The sequence below is a fragment of the Tripterygium wilfordii genome, chromosome 9, assembly GCF_013401445.1.
Source record: "Tripterygium wilfordii isolate XIE 37 chromosome 9, ASM1340144v1, whole genome shotgun sequence".
In the NCBI taxonomy this organism is placed as follows: Eukaryota; Viridiplantae; Streptophyta; class Magnoliopsida; order Celastrales; family Celastraceae; genus Tripterygium; species Tripterygium wilfordii.
In genome coordinates, this window is record NC_052240.1 from 11,030,634 (window position 1) to 11,050,630 (window position 19,997).

Genomic DNA, 19,997 nt, shown 5'->3' on the forward strand with positions numbered 1-19,997 from the left:
CAATCTCATGGGGCACACTGCTGAAGACTGTCGTGCACACCTCAAGTGTGAATACTGTGGTCACAAAGGACACACTGTTGATATTTGTCGAAAGTTGAAGCGAGCCAATAATCACGGTGATAGGAACAACCAATCCAATGTCAATTCCAATTTCCGCTCAAAGGCACATCATGTTGATTCCCAATCAGAAAGAACTGATACACCATCCACTCCTTACAATCTCACGGCAGAACAATATCATGATCTCATTGCCCTCATAAATCAAAACAAAATTGGAAACATGGCAAGTCAAGTGAGTGCAGCCACCACCATGAGCAACATGTCAGGTAACAAAGTTTGTGCAAACAATTTTATTCCAGATACCCAATGGATTTTTGACACAGGGGCCACCGATCACATGGTATGTTCACCGACCTTTCGACCACCAAGACACCAGTCCTTAACCAACATTTACATCTACCCAACCATGCACTTGCTCTTGTAACACACATCGGGACCATCCGCCTTTCAGATACATTCGTTCTCTATAATGTACTCTGTGTTCCTTCATTCAAACTGAATTTAATTTCCGTAGCCAAACTTGCTAAGACCTCCTTATGTTGTGCAACGTTTTCTGATACATCTTGTTTTGTTCAGGACCAACGATCGGGGAAGATGATTGGGATGGGAACTGAGCGCAATGGGCTTTACTATTTGGACGTTTCGAAGATATCTGGGTGTCACTCTGTCTCCACAGTAGCCTCAACTTCCTCCAATCTCTGGCATCAACGGTTAGGTCATTTGTCCAATAAAAGCCTACATGCTATTTCCTTGTCTACCAAGAATATTCATTTTTGCTCTATTGATGATTGTGTTATTTGTCCCCTTGCCAAACAAGCTCGTAAACCTTTTCATTTAAGTTCTATTACTACAAAAATACCATTCGAGTTAATCCATGTTGATATTTGGGGGGGCTATCACGTTCCAACATTCAATGGAGACAAATATTTCCTTACCATTGTTGACGATTTTTCTCGCTGCACATGGGTTTACCTTTTGCATGCCAAATCAGATGCACGGAAATTCCTTGTTTCATTCATCAATTTTGTTGAAACACAATTCTCATCTTGCATCAAAATTATCCGTAGTGACAATGGCCCAAAATTTTCAATGCAAGATTTTTTTTCTAACAAGGGAATTTTACATCAAACCAGTTGCGTTTCCACTCCACAACAAAATGGAGTCGCCGAGCGCAAGCATCGCCACCTTCTAAATGTTGCCCGTGCACTCTTGTTTCAAGCCCAACTTCCCAAAACATTTTGGGGAGATTCCATTCTTACAGCTGCTTACCTTATCAATCGGACACCCACTGCTGTCCTTCAAGGTAAAACGCCATATGAAATTCTCTTCAAGAAACCACCCTCCTATATGCATCTGCGCGTATTCGGTTGCCTATGCTTTGCCTTCACACATCACCATCGCCCTACTAAATTTGATGTCCGTTCCATCCGTTGCATATTTCTTGGATATCCATATGGGACAAAGGGGTACCAAGTCTATAACTTAGAAACTGGAAAGTTTTTTATCTCTCGGGATGTCATATTCTATGAACAAATATTCCCTCATTCCACTTCCGCTGCCATTCCTCCCACTACTTCACCTTTATTTCCTCCTTCATCCGATACTTACCAAGAACCCCATCCTTCTCATGCAAACATCCAGCCACCAACACTTCCTATTCATGAGCAACAACTACATTCCTCTCCTACACCTGAACCTATTCCACCCAACACCACCACATCAGAATCTACTTCCCTACAGTCTCTGCCTTCCACTCGATCACAACGCCCAACTCGTGTACCCAGCTATCTCCAAGACTACCATGTAGAAGCTTCATTGCCCGCTCGATCTCCACCAACATCAACCTCTTCATTGGCTGGACATGCAGGTATTTATCACTCCCTTTCTCATGTTGTTTCCTATAATCAGTTGTCTCCCTTGTACAGAGTTTTTGCTACTTCCATCTCTGCCATCAAAACACCAAACACCTTCTCCCAAGCAGTTCAGGATCCTCAATGGCGTCAAGCTATGGATCAAGAACTTCGGGCCCTTCAAGACAACAACACATGGTCTCTACAATCCCTTCCCCCACACAAGAAAGCCATTGGATGCAAATGGGTCTACAAGATCAAACTTAATCCTGATGGTACTGTTGAACGCTACAAAGCCCGATTGGTTGCCAAAGGGTACAATCAAGTTGTCGGCTTTGACTACCGTGAGACCTTTGCCCCAGTTGCCAAACTTGTTACAGTCCGCATTCTCCTCGCTGTGGCAGCCACCCAACACTGGCATCTTCGCCAACTTGATATCAACAACGCCTTTCTTCAATGGGATCTCGAGGAAGAAGTTTACATGTCTTTACCTCCGGGATTCGGACGAAAGGGGGAGACTCGAGTATGTAAATTACACAAATCTTTATACGGATTGAAGCAGGCCTCTCGTCAATGGTTTATTAAGTTGACTACTGCACTCAAATTGGTTGGTTTCTCTCAATCTAAATCAGATCACTCCTTATTCATCCGAACCCGAGGTAGAAGCTTTACTGCTTTGCTTGTTTACGTTGATGACATAATCCTCACAGGAAGCAGCTTACAAGACATCGAAGAGACCACAACCGATCTCATGAGACAGTTCAAACTCAAGAATCTCGGTGCATTGAAGTATTTTCTAGGAATAGAAATTGCTCGCTCCAACAAAGGGATTGCAATTTCACAGCGTAAATATGCCCTTGAGTTACTGGAAGATGCAGGTTACCTTGGTGCCAAGCCAGTTAATACTCCTATGGAACAGAATTTGTCACTTAGCAAGAATGAAGGAGAGTACATCAGTGATCCCACTTCCTACCGAAGACTAGTTGGAAGATTGATATACTTGACGATTACTCGACCGGATCTGGTATATGTTGTTCATATACTTAGTCAGTACATGGACAAACCACGTACTCCTCATCTGGAAGCAGCTCACCTAGTGTTACGTTACATCAAGCAGGCACCAGGACAAGGAATTCTATTTTCGGCAACCAGTCTCATGCAGATTAATGCTTATTGTGATTCAGATTGGGCAAGGTGTCGTGACACAAGGCGCTCAACTACGGGATATTGTGTCTTCCTTGGACATTCACTAATCTCTTGGAAAACCAAGAAACAACACACGGTTTCACGATCAAGCGCAGAAGCGGAATATCGCTCGATGGCATCAGCATGCTGTGAGATAACTTGGGTACGATACATTTTACATGACCTTGGTATTAAACATTCACAACCAGCTAGGCTGCATTGTGACAACCAGGCAGCCCTACACATTGCATCAAACCCTGTGTTCCACGAGCGAACCAAACACATAGAAATTGACTGCCACCTTGTGAGAGAGAAGATTCAAGCTGGATTGATCAAAACTTTCCATGTTCCAACTTTGAAACAGCCGGCAGATATTTTTACCAAATCAGTAGGGATTTCACAATTCTTGGCCTTGATTAACAAGTTGGGAATCATCAACATTTATTCCCACTTGAGGGGGAGTGTTAAAACAGATGTCAAGGATGTTAGAGCAGATATTCAGGATGTCAAGGAGAATAATCGGGACACACAAAGTTGACTAAGATATGTTTGTCATGACGTTGAAATGTCAACATGGCCGTCATTTTAGACTAGGAAATGTCTACATGTGTAGGCCATCATGGCCGTCATTTTAGACTAGGAAATGTCCATATTAAGCCGTCATTTTAGACTAGGAAATGTCCACATGTGTAGGCCATCATAGCCGTCATTTTAGACCAGGAAATGTCTACATGTGTAGGCCATCATGACCTTACTTGTATATGTACCAGCACATAGACGAAGAAGAAAATCATAACACCAAAATCGTGTGTTTGTCCCTGTTTTCACAGTTACAAACCCAAGAAAGATCAAGAGAGATGTTCAAATCTCTTGCTTTAAGAAACAAAAGAAGACAAGGTGTTTAGTTGGAACTCGGGAGTGGCTGGCGGCAGGAGGCTGGATGAAAGTGCTTTGCCGGAGGTGGCTGGTTGGCGTGGAAGGCTGCTTGGTGTGAAGCGGAGGGAGAAAGAAAACGGGAAATAAAACAGAAGAGAAAGAAGGAGTAAAAGCAAAACCTGTTACACGATGTTTGACCTATTGTTTTCTTTTCTTTTCTTTTTTAAATCAGATTTTATTCCCAAAAATATGCTTTTTCAAAGGACCATTCTGTCCTTAAGTTCCGAGAATTTACAGTTATGCCATCAATAAAATTTACAGCTTTATTACTATATTTAATTGAATATTCTTTTATGATCTAAATTGATATTACTATATGGCTCAATAGTACTACTAAAGACACTTGTCCATTTTAACGGACCCACAAAATACGGGATATTATAGGAATCCATGGCACATGGTAATACAAGAGAATGGAGGTTGAAGAAAAAATTGTGTGTTGCCACCACTAGTTTGTCTTCAGGCCCATTAATCATTTTTGTTAACTTTTTAAAGGTAATTTCATATGAAGATAATTTTATAATCTTAATTTTTCTAACAAAAATACGTGTGCAAAGAGTTCAAATTGGTATGTAAATAACTGCTCCTTTCAAAATAGAATAATGCTTGAGACCCTCAAAAAGTGATCCTCAAAAGACCCCCATTTAATGTGGAGTGTTGGATGTGAAGTGGGCCCTACATGTGTGTTTTTAATCAATGATTATTTTAATGTCACGTAGATTTGGGGGATTTTTGGGGGTTTTTAGCATTGTCCTTCAAAATATTATAGATTGGGAGCGGACTACATGGTCAGGTTCAAATATTTTATTAACCCAAAAAAATTAGTGTTGTAAATGAGTTTTTTTTTTTTTTTTTGCGCTTTTAAAGCCGTTTAACTGCGCCTCTCTTTATGTTCTAACGATGTGGACATTGAAACAGAAATTGCTTTTGCGTGTGTGGTATGTATTCATATAGTTTTCCTTCTCCTGGTTGATGCACATCAAATAGTCATATTTATGAAATTATTTGTCTATTTTGAATTTAAGGTTGATGTGGAGCAAATCCGGGTTACACATCCCATGCCTCAAACGTGTTGTGACTCTTATTAGGTCTAATTCTAACAATATTATTAATCTCTAATTGCCTTTTGACAATAAGATTTATTTCCCTATTGCATCTAAAAAATCTAGATTGATTAGGACTCAAATCATGGTTGTGCACATCATCAAACAGGGTTATCTCCCACTTTAAAACCACAGGGTTATCTCCAACTTTAAAAACCACTTTCCATCCATAGAAAGATAATCTGTAAGCTTAGCCTTGCATTCATTCTTACTATAACCACGATGATTGATGAGAGTATTCGTCTGTGTAATGAATTTATCAAACCTTCCACATATAAAAAGAAGATATTTGTGTCCATTGTTATTGATCCACGTGCACGATACCATATGGGGTTGCATACTTGCATGGCCCATTATTTGCTATTGACCAAACGCCATGTACCAATTTACTTAGCTTACTTCAATTATTTATGCAACGAATCATTCAATGAAGGGGGATTAGTGTGTTGGACATCAGTGTGGTTGGATAGTCATAAGTGACTCATTTGATCTTTGATTAAGAAGATTTTTGTCGCATTTAAAAGAAAACTCGAAAACCCACAGATTTGTGTCTAATATTTACTTGGATATTTGAACATTTTATTATGTTCGACATCAGTGTGTTCGGATAGTCATAACTCACTCATTTGAGCTTCAATTGAGACGATTTTTATGGTATTCAAAATAAAACTTGAAAACTCACATATTTGTGTCTAATATTAATTTGGAAATTCAAACATTTTAGGGGTCAAATATAGGTTCAAAGTTTACGAAGCAGTGCTGCATTTCTAACATCAGTGTGTTCGATGTCAATGTATTCGGACAACCATAACTCACTCGTTTGAGCTTTGATTGAGACGATTTGTATGTTGTTCAAAAGAAAATTCAAATACCCACATATTTGTGTCTAATACATATTTGGATATTATAAGATTTTATAGTCAAATCAAGGATAAAAGTTTGTATTAAAGATAAATTTTTTTTAATGTTTTGATCTTTTGTTGTATTTTTTTCTCATCTAGGAATGACTTAGTTTTGTTTGTCTCTGATTTGTGGAATTTTAAACATGCAATGCAGAAAAGTAGGATTTTAAACATGCAATGCAGATAAATTCACATGCAGTGAAGATAAATCATATGCAATGCAGATCAATTCATATGCAACGTGCAAATAAATTCATTATAGTGCAGATAAATGAAATTTACTTGCGATATTTTTTTCATCTAAGACTATATCTATGAGTGATTTGGTTTGAAAAAGTTTTTCACACTGATTGAGAATATGTAAAAAAAAATTCAAATTTCGTCATATATTTTGAGAGATAAATCATTTGGTGTTTCGTTTAAAAAAAACTAAAAATGTCAAACTAAACAGATGATGTCATTCGTGTGGAAAAAATGTGAGAGAGAACGTGCATGCATAGAATTAGGTAATTTTATTAAAAAAAAATTGAATCTATGTCATTTAATCAACTATGTCTTTATAATTATTTTTTTATTGTTTTTATTGGAACAAATCTTCTTGAGTGTGGACTTTGAGTGTGGACTTATTGATAGTTACACAAAAAAAATTCTAGGGAAAGGGAGATGGATCAATCAAAAACAGCACATGCATATTGGGTTAATCATATTGTTGAGATTGATTGATTGATAGTACGGAGAGAATAAGATTCAATGAATATGTGTGTCTTTCAATATATAAGCTTCTACTTCCACATACCTTTTAGCCTGTGATGTAATACTCACGGGTGGTATGTGTGAAGTGTTGTTTGCATATTGTTAGATGTGTGTATATATGTTTATCAAAAAAAGAAGTTTGAGAGATGTGGATTTGCTGTAACAAATCCCACATCGGATGTGTGTGTGTGTCTTTCAATATATAAGCTTCGACTTCCACATACCTTTTAGCCTGTGATGTAATACTCACGGGTGGTATGTGTGAAGTGTTGTTTGCATATTGTTAGATGTGTGTATATATGTTTATCAAAAAAAAATGAATATGACCGAAACCTCACTCGGCATATGGTTGGAAGAAGATTGGCTTTAATTAGGTCTCGATATTAGGCCGGGTCAACCCAACTTTTTCAAGTCCATGCTTGGTATTGACATCGGGTTTCGGGCCGGGTTTGAATGGAAAAATGCAATCCAAACCCGGCCCAGGCCCATAAAACTCGGGTCTTAGGGCCGGGCCCCGACTATTTTTTAAAATTTTTTTACTATTTTTTAAAATATATGTGTGTGCTATGTAGATATATATGTGTGATATGTATATACATGCAGTGATGCAGAAGATATATACACACATATATACACATGCAGAAGTCAGTAGAACATATATGCACACAGTGACACACATATACACATGCAGAATATATATACACACACATAACATATATATACACACAAACATAGACATATATATACATATACATGTAAAACATTGACCAGGCCTCCAGACGGGCTCAGGCTCGAGCCGGGCCAAAATTGGCCTAAAGTGTCGGGCTTCGAGCAGGGCCCGGCCCGGCCCCAGAAATGGAGTACAGACCCGTCCAGACATCGGGTCGAGCTGTCTAGGCCTAATAAATTTTCGAACAAGGTCGGGCTTTGACTCGCGGGTCAAATGGTGACCCCTAGCTTTAATTTTTGTTGTTAGATATGTTACGTTGTCAAGCATGACAGATTAAGTTACTTCTCTGTTTTTTTTTTTTTTTTAATATTGCAGGTGAGAGATGTGAGACGTGACCAGCTAGCATATCTCATATCCAATATGCTGATGACACCCTTATTTTTTGTAAAGCCGAAGAGAGTAGCATACAGATGGTGAAAAGAATATTGAGATGTAACCAGCTTATCTCTGGACTTAAGGGCAACTTCTCTAAGAGTTCTATTATTGGGATTGGCATGGATGGCCAGTGGACTGAGAACATGGCTGCCAAGTATCAATGCAGGGCCGAGGCTTTACTAGTTAAGTATTTGAGGATTCCTTTGGGTGCAAATTTCAAGCTGGCTAAGACATGGAAACCTATGGTAGATAATTTTCAAAAATGTTTAGCAAAGTGGAAAGGAAGGCAGCTCTCCATTGGTGGCAGACTAACACTAGTTAAAGCAACCTTGTCAAACCTGTCAATCTACTACATGTCCTTGTTCAAGATGCCTGTGACAGTGGCAAGAAAACTAGAATCTTTGCGGAGAAGCTTTCTATAGGGAGATTCAGATGTGAAGAAAAAATTGCACCAAATTAACTGGAAACAGGCTATCCAACGTAAGAATGCTGGGGGACTAGGGATAGGAGATATCACCTTGAAGAACAAGGCATTGATATTCAAGTGGGCCTGGAGATTTTTGAAGAATGAAGGGGCATTGTGGAGGTCGGTCATTAATAGGAAGTATACTAGAAGAAGTCAGTCTCTACTGCCAACTTTAACCATTCCCATATCACCTTCTTCATCCTATTTGTGGCATATTGTCCAGACTCTAGTAATATCTCAAGATTCCTCTTGTGGTAGATTCTTTCAAGAGGGTATTGACTTTGGCATTGGGAATGGGAATGGAAGTGGCATAAAATTATGGCAGGATAGATGGGTAGCTAATAGCCCCTTATGTAAAATTTTTGAAAGGCTATTCAGAATATCCCTTCAGAAAGCATGCAAGATTGAAGAGATGGGCTATTGGAGTAACAATAAATGGCAATGGAGTTTTTTATCGAGAAGGCTTCCGTATAGATGGGAAGAGACCAAAACTGATGAACTACTACAGTTGTTGTCAACATGTGTATTGTGCCCTAACAAGAAAGACAGAGTAATTTGGTTGTATATCCCGAATGGAGATTTTATAGTCAAGTCACTCTATGCAAAGTTAGTTGAACCTCTCAGGCAAAAACCTCCTCAATTGGGCCAACCCTCATACAGTGTAGTGTGGAAGAGCCTTGCACTTCCAAGGGTGGAAATCTTTGTGTGGATCTTGTAGCTTAAGAAACTACCCACCAGAGACAACTTGACAAGTAAGGGAATCATACCAGCATCAGGTAATGTCTGTCCATTTTGTTCTTCTGCCCAGGATACTGTAGACCATTTGTTCTGCCAATTCATAGGGCCTTCTAATCTATGGAATAGTCTAGTGGAGTGGTGGGGTTTGGCCTGGTGCCCTACCAGTAGCATAGGGATATTGTTTGAACAGTGGTGTAGCATGGTAGACAAAGGTGCTTTGCAGAAAAGACTATGAGCATTACTGTTTTACGTAGTGGTCTGGTAAATATGGAAAGAAAGAAACGATGTAATCTTTAGAGGAAAAGTGGTGATTGGGTATCGTTGTTGCCTATGATTTTTGTCAGGCTGTAAAGGTGGGCAATATCTTTAGATCCACATTTCACATACTCTAGCCTACAACTTCAACACAATGTTGAATGTTTCAAGAATTGGAGTAATCGAAGATCTATAAGATATCAACCCCATATACAGTGGATTCCCCCTCATGGTGACATAATGAAATGGAATGCCCTTGGAAAACCAAGCAGGGCTGGAATAGGAGGAGTTCTGAGGGACTCTTTGGGTTCAATGGCTTGCTTATTCTCATGTAGTATTGGGGTGTGCGAATCAAATGAAGCGGAACTGAGGGCAATCTACAAAGTATTGGAATTAACAGCCTCAAGTCCTACGCTAACTGGGAGGAGTATCATTATTGAGTCTGACTCCCTTAATGCAGTCAAATAGGCCGCAAAAGAATGTGATCCTCCATGGAAACTCGATCAAATAGCAAACTCAATTATCCTGCTAAAACATAAAGTACAAAGCACCTCCTTGCAGCACACTCTAAGGGGAAGGAATGACTTAGCAGACCTGCTAGCAAAAGAAGGCAGTAGGAGAAGCTTTGATCTTCTATTATGGTTCTAGCTTTATTTTCTCCAAGTAGTATTGTTATTCTCCTACTTTTTCAGGCCATCCAAAATGGATGCCCTGTTGTACTGTTTCTACCTTCTTTTATATTTATTTCATCCTGTTGCTTATAAAAAAAACAGAGAGCGTAATTAATGGGTCGTGGTTTAGTTGTAAATTTATTGTGAATTTGTGTGTTTGAATGTATTGGTGGAGGTATTTTGAAGATTATGTTTATGAGAAATGCTATTCAGTGTCCTTGGAGTATTAGATAAATAAGATAAAAGTGATTTGAAATTTTAAAAAGTTGTGTTGGAATCTGTTTTTTAAATTTTAAAAATTAAGTGAGAAAGCATTCATTTCACATAACATACTGTAGACAAGACTTACATTGAGAATATACAACCATATATATGTAGGTGACATCTATATTTTAAATTTAAAAAATTAGGTGGAAAAGCGTTCATTTCACATAACATGTCCATTACGACATTCGTTAACAAGATTCTATGAATGTCAGTGTTAAGGTTTATATTGTTCAGGGTTTTGAGAAACCTCCTAGTTATGAGGAGATGGTGTCGGATTTTTTATTTGGTTGACCTTTCATGATACCCTTCCGTTGCCAAACATGACAAATTAAACTTGTCATATGAATCCATCTAATATAAAAATTCCACCAATTTCAAGGAAAAAAAAAGCCAAATCAAAATAAATATAAACCCAAATTCCGAATGGGCCGTTTTGAATGATCTTTCGGGAAGAATTCTCAACATCTCTAATCTCTATTGCAGGCTGGACCCGTTGTTAAGCTTCGGCCCATCTGGTTGGGGCCTTTTTTTGTCCCTAGCTCATCAGTCATCTCGCTCGCATTTGCTGAAACGAACAGGATAAGGTCTTCTGCTCTGGCTTAGTTACTGCCGCTTTGTTCTTTCTGAGGAGTGAGGGATACACGGCCCTGGTAGGGAGAAATGTCATACCATCTCTGCTCCTCGCCGTCCTCTGTTGTCCATGACCGCCACCCTCTTTCACCTTCACTAAAACAATTATCCAAAGCCTTCAAGCGCAATTCCCTGTCGTTTCCATCAAGACTCCATCTTCCGGTCAACCATGTTTCCCTACAAGACTCTATAGCACAAGAACCCCATGCAAAAAACGCTTCGACTGAAGCGAATCAACAATCTCCAGGTGTAAAAAGCGCTTCTTCAACTGAAAGATACGTCTGGGTGAACCCCAAGAACCCAAGAGCTTCTCTTCTTAGGCAAAAATCATACGATTCTAGGTACGCTTCTCTAATTAAGCTAGCCGAGTCTTTGGATTCATGTGACCCAATTGAGGATGTTGTGTTTGGTATTTTGAGTGGTTTGGGTGTGACAATGACGGAGCAGGATGCTGTAGTTGTTATAAATAACATGTCGAACCCGGAGACTGTGTTGTTTGCTCTCAGATTTCTTCAAGAGAGTTTGGATTTCAGTAGGGAGGTGGTTATTTATAACGTGACCTTGAAGGTATTTAGAAAAGCTAAGGATTTGGATGGAGCAGAGAAACTGTTTGATGAAATGGTTGAAAGAGGTGTCAAGCCTGATAATGTTACTTTCTTGACATTAATTAGTTGTGCTAGGATATGTGGCATGCCTAATAAGGCTGTCGAGTGGTTTGAGAAAATGGCCAGTTTTGGGTGTGAACCTGACGATGTTACTTACTCTGCCATGATTGATGCCTATGGACGTGCTGGTGATGTTGATAAGGCTTTAAGTTTGTATGATCGTGCTAGGACGGAAAGATGGCGTATTGATCTCGCGACTTTCGCAACTTTGATAAGAATTTATGGGATGTCAGGGAATTTCGATGGATGCTTGAATCTTTACCAAGAGATGAAGGCTCTACATGCTAAGCCAAACTTGGGAGTATATAACGGTTTGTTAGATGCTATGGGAAAGGCAAAAAGGCCTTGGCAGGCAACAAAAATCTATGAAGAGATGATAAAAAATGGGCTTTCACCTAATTTTACAACATATGCAGCTCTCTTGCGTGCTTATAGTAGAGCTCGATATGGTGAAGATGCTCTTAAGGTGTACAAAGAAATGAAGGGAAAGGGGATGGAAATGAGTGTTGTTCTTTACAATACTGTCCTGGCAATGTGTGCTGATATTGGCTTATGTGATGAAGCTGTAATGATTTTTGAGGATCTGAAGAACTCAGAGAATTGCAAGCCCGACAGTTGGACCTTTTCCTCTGTGATTACTGCATATTCTTGTAGTGGAAAGGTCTCCGAGGCAGAGTTGACATTGAACGAGATGCTGGAAGCAGGCTTTGACCCTAACTTGTTTGTCTTGACATCACTTATCCAATGCTATGGAAGCACCAATCGCACCGATGATGTTGTGCGAACATTCAACCGAGTCTTAGAGCTTGGCATAACACCAGATGATCGATTTTGTGGCTGTCTTCTGAACGTTATGACTCAAACGCCAAAGGAAGAACTTGGTAAGCTTACCGATTGCATTGAGAAGCTAAATTCAAAACTTGCTAATCTGGTGAATCTTTTGGTAGAGGAACAAAGCAGTGAGCATATCTTTAAAAATGAAGCCTCTATTCTCTTTGATTCAATTAGTGCTGATGTAAAGAAGGCATACTGCAATTGCTTGATTGATCTCTGTGTCAAACTAAATAAGTTGGAGAAAGCTTGTGAGCTACTGGACTTGGGACTTAGACTTGATATATACACGGACATCCAGTTGAGGTCTCCAACTCAATGGTCTTTACATTTAAAGAGTCTCTCTCTTGGGGCAGCCTTGACAGCCTTACATGTTTGGATCAATGACCTGTCGAAGGCTTTGGAATCTGGAGATGAGCTTCCACCATTGCTTGGTATCAATACTGGGCATGGGAAACACAAGTACTCAGACAAAGGTTTAGCCGGTGCATTCGATTCACATTTGAAGGAACTAAATGCTCCATTCCATGAAGCTCCTGATAAGGTCGGCTGGTTTTTGACAACAAAAGTTGCGGCTCAGTCATGGTTGGAATCTAGAAATCAACCAGAGTTAGTTGCTTCTTAGATGCTTCACTTTACCTACCAAGAACAACTTATCACACTGATATATTAGAATTCTCATGTTCCTCTATTGCCGGTTCTACGTCCCATATCTCTTATTAGGGAATTTTGTTTTTACAGGCGCATCCTCTCTCTTGATTGTTTCTTTTTGTTTACTGTTATAGTATTTGTAATCCATCTGGAGTTTTAACCAGAATAGAGAGTTTTCATGTATTGAATTTGGATAAGTTGTATGCAAGCCGATGGTAGTGACTATTGCTGTGTTCCTTGTTTGTCTTTCTCCATCAGAAAAACACTAAATTGTTTTGAGATTATAATTGAATCTGAGTGTTCTGAATTTGGAATAGAAAAGACAGAAGCCGACATTTTAGGTTCAGCTGCAGCTCTAGCTTGCCTGGTTGTGAACTCTTTAAGGAATAAGAAGGTTCTGACTTCTCTGTGTCTGAAGAAGAAGAGCACCAATAGTCACAGGAGTCAAGTTCAGCTAAGTTCCTGAAACTGAGTTTGTTACCTAGTATTACTTCTTTCTCATTGCAAGGGCATGGCCACAATGTTTCTGACTGTTGTACATGAATGTCTAAAGAACCAAAACATCAAATGCCGGCCTCTTACATCTAACCCTTTTATACATGACCTTCTACAATTCTTCCGCTAGCATTGAAAATCAATCCAATCACATCTGTCAAATAGACATTGGCCTTGAAAGCCTCTAAATAAGTAAAAAAAAGGATACTATTTGACTTCTTTGTCAGTGATTCACAAGAAGTTGACTTCGCACTTGAATTTATATTTTCTAAGGACAGGACTAGATTAAACAAAGAACATGAAGTTGACTTTGCACTTACTTTGTATTTTACTAGATTAAACAAAAAACACACATTTGACTTTGTTACTGTTTATGAACATAAATGTCTATGGGGGCTTGCTTAACTACCTTTCAGAATTGACTCCCTTCATAGAAAACTCAAAAGTTCATATAAAATATCCTCTTGAGAAAAAAGAGAGTGATGGCTAGCACGTTAAACTTTCTTCAAACTTGAAATCAAATAAAATTTTTAGACCCATACTATATATTGATGGTTGTCTTAACTGATGGAAGCAGAAACTACAGAATGGGGAACTGCATAGAAGTACAATTCAATTCAAAGAAGGAGAAGGCTAAAGTTTTCATCTTTAATGGAGGAGAGAAGGAATTTAAAGCCTCCACACCACTTAAGAAGATCACTTCTGGTGCTTACCATGGCTATAAGTTGGTGCGCCATTCGCAGTCTTACGCACCATTGCTGCCAACAGCCAAACTAGAACCTGGCCAGGTCTACCATCTTGTCCCAATGCCACTTGTACTTGTACATCCTAGTAGGCTTTTGTTGTCCTCTAAGTTGGCCAACAAAAGGCAGTTTGTGAAGATTATCTTAACAAGGCAGCAGCTGGAGCTGTTGCTGAGAAATGCCATGGATTTGAAGGGTAAAAGAGTTTCTTTGGGATTCGCAGGGAGTTCCAGGGAAGGGAATCAGAAATGGAAACCCTCTTTAGCTCCCATTACTGAGCTATAACTGTCATCACCTCGATCCTTGTAACACTTTCTGTACATATACCGTATCTGCAAGCTCGGTTGCCCAAGTTGGAGAGGTGTATCTGGGTTTTGTAAATTTTTTTATGCATCACCTCTTCCAGTTTCCAGCAATTTATGGCACATTTTCAACCATAAATGCCGGATGCATCTGTATTCTGTAATCAATAGTAGAGTTTTTCCCTTTTTTTCTCTGAGAAATGCATAAATTGACCCTTTTTCTACTGGAAAAGAATTTTATTCATAAGGCATCAACCATCAAGCAGGTGCACGAAAGTTATAAGAGAAAAAAACAGTAATTCTAATGTGGGATTGAAACAAAACATTAATTGATGCACATAGAAATCCAACAGTATTTATTTAATTATATACCAAAAGTCAACTCCAGCTAATTGATGCACATAGAATTCAAAATTATAGAATTTCACACCATTTGAATACATTTCACTGCAGATAACAGGATTCAACTCAGAAAAATACACACAGCTCTGTCCTAGGATGAAATCAGAACGTTATTTCTACTAGATAGAATCCTCAAGCAATTCCGTATTTACAATGAAGAATCGGAAGATTTGGATGAAGAATCAAATAAATATTAGATTGCTTTCATCTGCCCTTGCCATAAGTCTTCAATATGCTTGGTCCGCTGCATTGCAAAGTTTTTTGTCATGTTAAAAGGTACGCTGTAAAGAAACTAACTATCAGAGAACATTGGAGTTTTTTCACCTTTTCGGTGAGCTTATGCTGTTTCTTATCTTTTTGTTATCATCCACTTTCACTGATAACGCTTCCTTTTCTCTAGCTGCTGCTTCTCTCTTTTGTTTCTTGACCTCCACTTCCATGGCTTTTGTCAGTGCATGGACCTTCTTCATGAGCACCTGTAACGTACATCATCTTACACATTCAGTAACTAAATATATCAATACTTATAGAAAGAGAATGAGGGAGTTACTTGCAGTAGAGGCAAAAACATCACCTTGATTTCTTGATCCTTAGCATTCAAATTATCCTCTTTAACTTCACAAGCCTTCCTTAGATTTATGACCTCCTTTTGAAGTCTATCATACAGAAACCCTGAGATCATATCTTCGCCAACTGGACAGATTTCTTGATCTTTGGGATTTCCCATATTTTGTGCCTCTTCATTGCCGCGACTTTTGTTTTTCGTTTCAGCTAAGATTGTTGTACTTGTATCGTTGTCCTTGAACTTATCAAGATTGGCATCCAAATGCCTCTCAATTTGGGTGTTCTCCTTTCCACTGCTGTCAATAATTTTACTTCTAGATGCCCATAGACTTTTCCTCAGCATATTTTCCACAGAAGTACTTTTCGTACGGATACTATTGGCTTGCTTTTGTTCTGTTTCATTTCCTGAACTCGACTGCTGCGAGAGAGAGATGCTACCAGTGGTGGAAGCTCTTGGCTGTGATGAAGACCTTTTCTTTAGTCCAGAACTGTCTGTTAGAAACCCAAAGATAATGGACTTTTCTGTTTTAAGTGACCCACTAAAAGTATTCGGATTGACGGAGTAACTAGACACATGCTTTAAACCTTCTTCCAGGGTCTTTAGCCTCACCTTCAATTTTTCCTGAAGTAAGCTCACATCAACATAAAACTTTAACCATTCATTATATTATTGAAAATATTTAGATAAACAGTTTGGAAGAGAATTTGAATTTCACCTTCAGTTGTGCTTCTGCTTTAGCTGTTCTCTCTGATATAGCTAGCTTGTCTCTCAATCGTTGCATCTCTGCCTACATATGCAAAATGAAGAAGTAACAAAAGATGTAGTTCAATCAAATTTGATAAATTATATTTCTTGAAGAGTTTGCTAAGTGATACCTGCAGCAGCCGTCTCTCTTCCAGCCACAGCCTGACAGGCATCACTTTGTCATTTTCATCCTTCCATTCGTTGGCCACAACAGTTGCTACTCTGTTTGCTGAGACTTTAACCCTTGCAAGCTCCCTCTCCAATGTCCTCTTTTCTTCCTGAAATATGAATTTAATCATTATTGATAAAAAAAGATGATGATTTTTTAACAGAATGCTGGATATCAGTTGTGTGAAGCATGGTGCATACTTGCAGCTCAGAAATACATCGTCGATAGTCACGAATAGCATTGGCTGCAGCCCCCCCAGAAAGAATAGCCTCCTCAAGTTCCTGAATGGTTTGGGTGAGCTTTTCAACCTCTAAAACCTTTTGGCGATTCGTCTTCTCAAGGATTTTGTTTTCTTCCTGCATTGCACGCATTAAATTCAATCCAAAATCCATATATCATCATATCAAGTTGGTTTTAATACCTGGCAGATCTCAATCTGTCTCTTAAGCTCAAAATTCTGGTTTTGGACCTCCTCAACTACCAATGCCCTCTCCAGAGCACTTCGCAAGATCCTCTCCGCTTCAAGCAAAGCCGACTCTTTTGACTTAGTGAGACGTTCCAAAGCTTTCTTATCCTCTTGCAGTGTTGCAATCTGACAGGTCCATATAACGAAACGAATTATCTTCTGTTACTGTACTGGTTCTGGTTCATGATCAATAATCCGTTCATATTCTCACCTTATTCTTATACAATTTGATCTCTGCCTCGAGAGGAGCAATGACTGACTCAATTGGAAAAGAATCGTCATCCTTTTGATTCTCATGCACCCTTCTAAGGGTTGCTTCTGCTGCATATTGGGCAGCCAATGCATCTTTCTTCTCACTAGTCAGTTTCTTGATCTCAAGATTCTAGAGCATAAAATATTTAGACAAGAGTGAGAGCCTTAGTCTCATATCCAGAAAAAATAAATATACAAAAGAAGTACTAAGAAATCGTCATAACTAAGACCTTAACCCACCTTGTATTGAAGAAGATTTTCTGTGGCACTAAGTTTCTTATCCAATTTGTTAACTTCATTCCTGACCTGAATCGAACAGAATCATAGCGGAAAAAAAAAATTGCCATAGGTAAAATATGTGTACTACTTTACAGTAACATTAATATGAAAGCTCTGACATTAATTTCAGTTTCATCAACTTAAACAGGATTCTTGGCATAATACTTTTAGTACCTCTTCAATAGCTTTATCTTTCAACACTTCAGTGGCTCTTAACGCCTTTATTTCCCCCTGGGCAAATCCCAACTCCCTATCCTTCTCTGCAATACAAGTTTTAATTACAAGAAAGTAGATTAAAATGTAAAAAACCACATAAAAAGTAAGATTAAATAGTGACAATTGATCCACCATTTTCTGCTTAACTTGCAAGAGTACTGTTTCCACAAAAAAATTGCACAAACACGAATTGCGAGAAAGATGGGAATTTTATTGAATCAAACGACGATGTGTGTGGAACAAAAACTCTTTTGAGCAAAGTTCAAACAGAGGTACAAGAGCTGGTAATATTTTTTGTGGAAACAGTAACAATTTCCCCTTTTGCTGTTTCTCCCCAAGTGAGCAGTAGATACAAACTTTTTTTTGTTTCTTTTCAAAATTTACCATCCATATTCATCTCTCAGGTAACAAATCAAGTAAATTTGGACATCCCACAAAGCTTGATGAAGGCAATGGTGCTTATTGATTAACAATCTCAAAGACAACTCACGACCTTCAACCCATCAGTAATACAATACAACCAAAACATCCCCAGTAATTGACGCATTGTCCAAACAAAGATTAAAACAGAACTCAAGTAATCACAACTCGTTCTATCATTGCAAAAACAAACGCAATTTTTATAGAAGTTGGGTGTGTTTATGAGTAAAAGACTAAACCTTTGAGTAGGTTCTGCAGCCGGTTCAGCTCTAAAACAACAGGGTCAGGGTGAACAAGAGAGAGGTTTTCTCCTGCTTCAAGTTGTTGCTCTTCATAACCCACCATTTCTCTCTTTTTCGTGCTACGAAACGGAAAGTCCAATACAACAGCAACCAAACACAACTGGGTTTTATGGGGGAATGAAATAACAAGGGTTTGGTATTGTAAGAGATACCGACAGAATCCATCGCCATTAAGGAATTGACCGCAAAGAGAGGAATTTCGTGGGCCTTTGCCTTCCTGTGAAGCAAGATCAAGCCGGCTTCTTTCTTATTCAGTTTTTGACAGTAACCTTGACTTCTTTGTTTCTTTAAACATCACAATTTTTAGGTTCTGATCATCATGATAACCCATCAAGATTATCTCTTTTATCTCTCACTTTCAAATTTTTTTTTGGAAACTCGTCCTCTTAGAAGTTTATTGATTATTGGTGAAGATCCTAATCCCTTTCACCTCCTCTCCAAACCCATTAGACTGTGCTCAACAGTCAACAGGTGAAGTGACCTGGTCGGTTGGTGCAAATTTTTGCAGAACTCTTAGGCTCCGTTTTTGGTTATGTATAAGATAGTGGGCTTGTTTGGGAATGTTGTGAGGTGCTGTGAGGTGTGGTGTGGTGCTGTGAGTTATAAAACTGTGGTGCTGTGAGGTGAGTTGGAACGTAAAAAGCTGTTTGGCGCATCACTTTTAAAACTACGGTGCGGTGTGGTGCTGTGAGGTGCGTTTGGCGTATCTAAATTACGGTTATATTATGTGACTAATAATATTAATATAAAATAACTTAATGTTTATATTGTACATTAATCAAAAATAAAATAAGTTACCTAATTTGATTACGTAGGACAATTCAACATACATTGTAAGCGTTTGGGAGTGCTGTGAGGTGTGGTGAGGTGCTGTGAGGTAAAAAGCTGTGGTGCTGTGAGGTGAGTTGAAACGCAAAAGCTGTTTGGCGTGTCACAAAAAACTGTGGTGTTGTGAGGTGTGTTGCAACTGAACGCAGTGCAAACGCACTACCAAACACCCACAGTATAATATTCCTATCGAACGTATCATTTAAACTTTTATATAAGTTGATGTATAATTTACTCATATCCGGTGTTTAGAAAAAATCTGATAGTAGGCTTGTATAAGATAAGATTTGTGATAAAGTGTATGGATTACTCCCAATTAAAGTTAGAGTGATGGTCTTTTTTGTCATATTTGACATATTATTTCTTATATTAAAGGTTTCGTATAAAATAAAAATAAATTGGAGGTGTTTTAATATTATACGGACGACATCGTATGACAATCACTTTTATATAAAGTTATACTATGGCTGAGTATTTTAAAAATCGTCTAAACACTCGATAACTTCATTAAAGGATAATTTTATCTTATATGGAGGCTTATCCTCTCATCCAAACGGAGGCTTAGTACATCAAATGTTTATTTATTTTTTTGGTAATGGAGGAATCATTTAGTCTATCATGCCCTCCGAACAATTGAATGGATATAAATCTCGAGAAACTATAACAGTCAGCACCATATTTGCGACAGGTAAAGATTGGATCAAACTCCCGACTTAAGGCACCAACAAAAAACCTTAAATTTAGAG

The 19,997-nt window shown here is 38.6% G+C and overlaps 2 protein-coding genes across 2 annotated transcripts; one reads left to right on the forward strand and one right to left on the reverse strand.

Moving 5' to 3' along the window:
* Positions 1–10,847: 10,847 nt before the first annotated feature.
* On the forward strand, positions 10,848–13,310 carry LOC120006364 (pentatricopeptide repeat-containing protein At4g16390, chloroplastic). Its single transcript, XM_038856380.1, has one exon. It carries the CDS (start codon positions 10,952–10,954, stop codon positions 13,040–13,042), a length of 2,091 nt encoding a protein of 696 aa, XP_038712308.1. The 5' UTR covers positions 10,848–10,951; the 3' UTR covers positions 13,043–13,310.
* Positions 13,311–15,000: 1,690 nt separating this feature from the next.
* LOC120005303 (microtubule-associated protein 70-5-like) lies at positions 15,001–18,668 on the reverse strand. The gene is made up of 11 exons (XM_038854870.1): positions 18,361–18,668; positions 17,660–17,745; positions 17,447–17,512; positions 17,166–17,336; positions 16,910–17,080; positions 16,689–16,844; positions 16,451–16,597; positions 16,291–16,362; positions 15,585–16,196; positions 15,335–15,486; positions 15,001–15,254 (listed from the first exon to the last, which is right to left on the reverse strand). Exons 1-11 carry the CDS (start codon positions 18,464–18,466, stop codon positions 15,215–15,217), a joined length of 1,779 nt encoding a protein of 592 aa, XP_038710798.1. The 5' UTR covers positions 18,467–18,668; the 3' UTR covers positions 15,001–15,214.
* Positions 18,669–19,997: the final 1,329 nt, after the last annotated feature.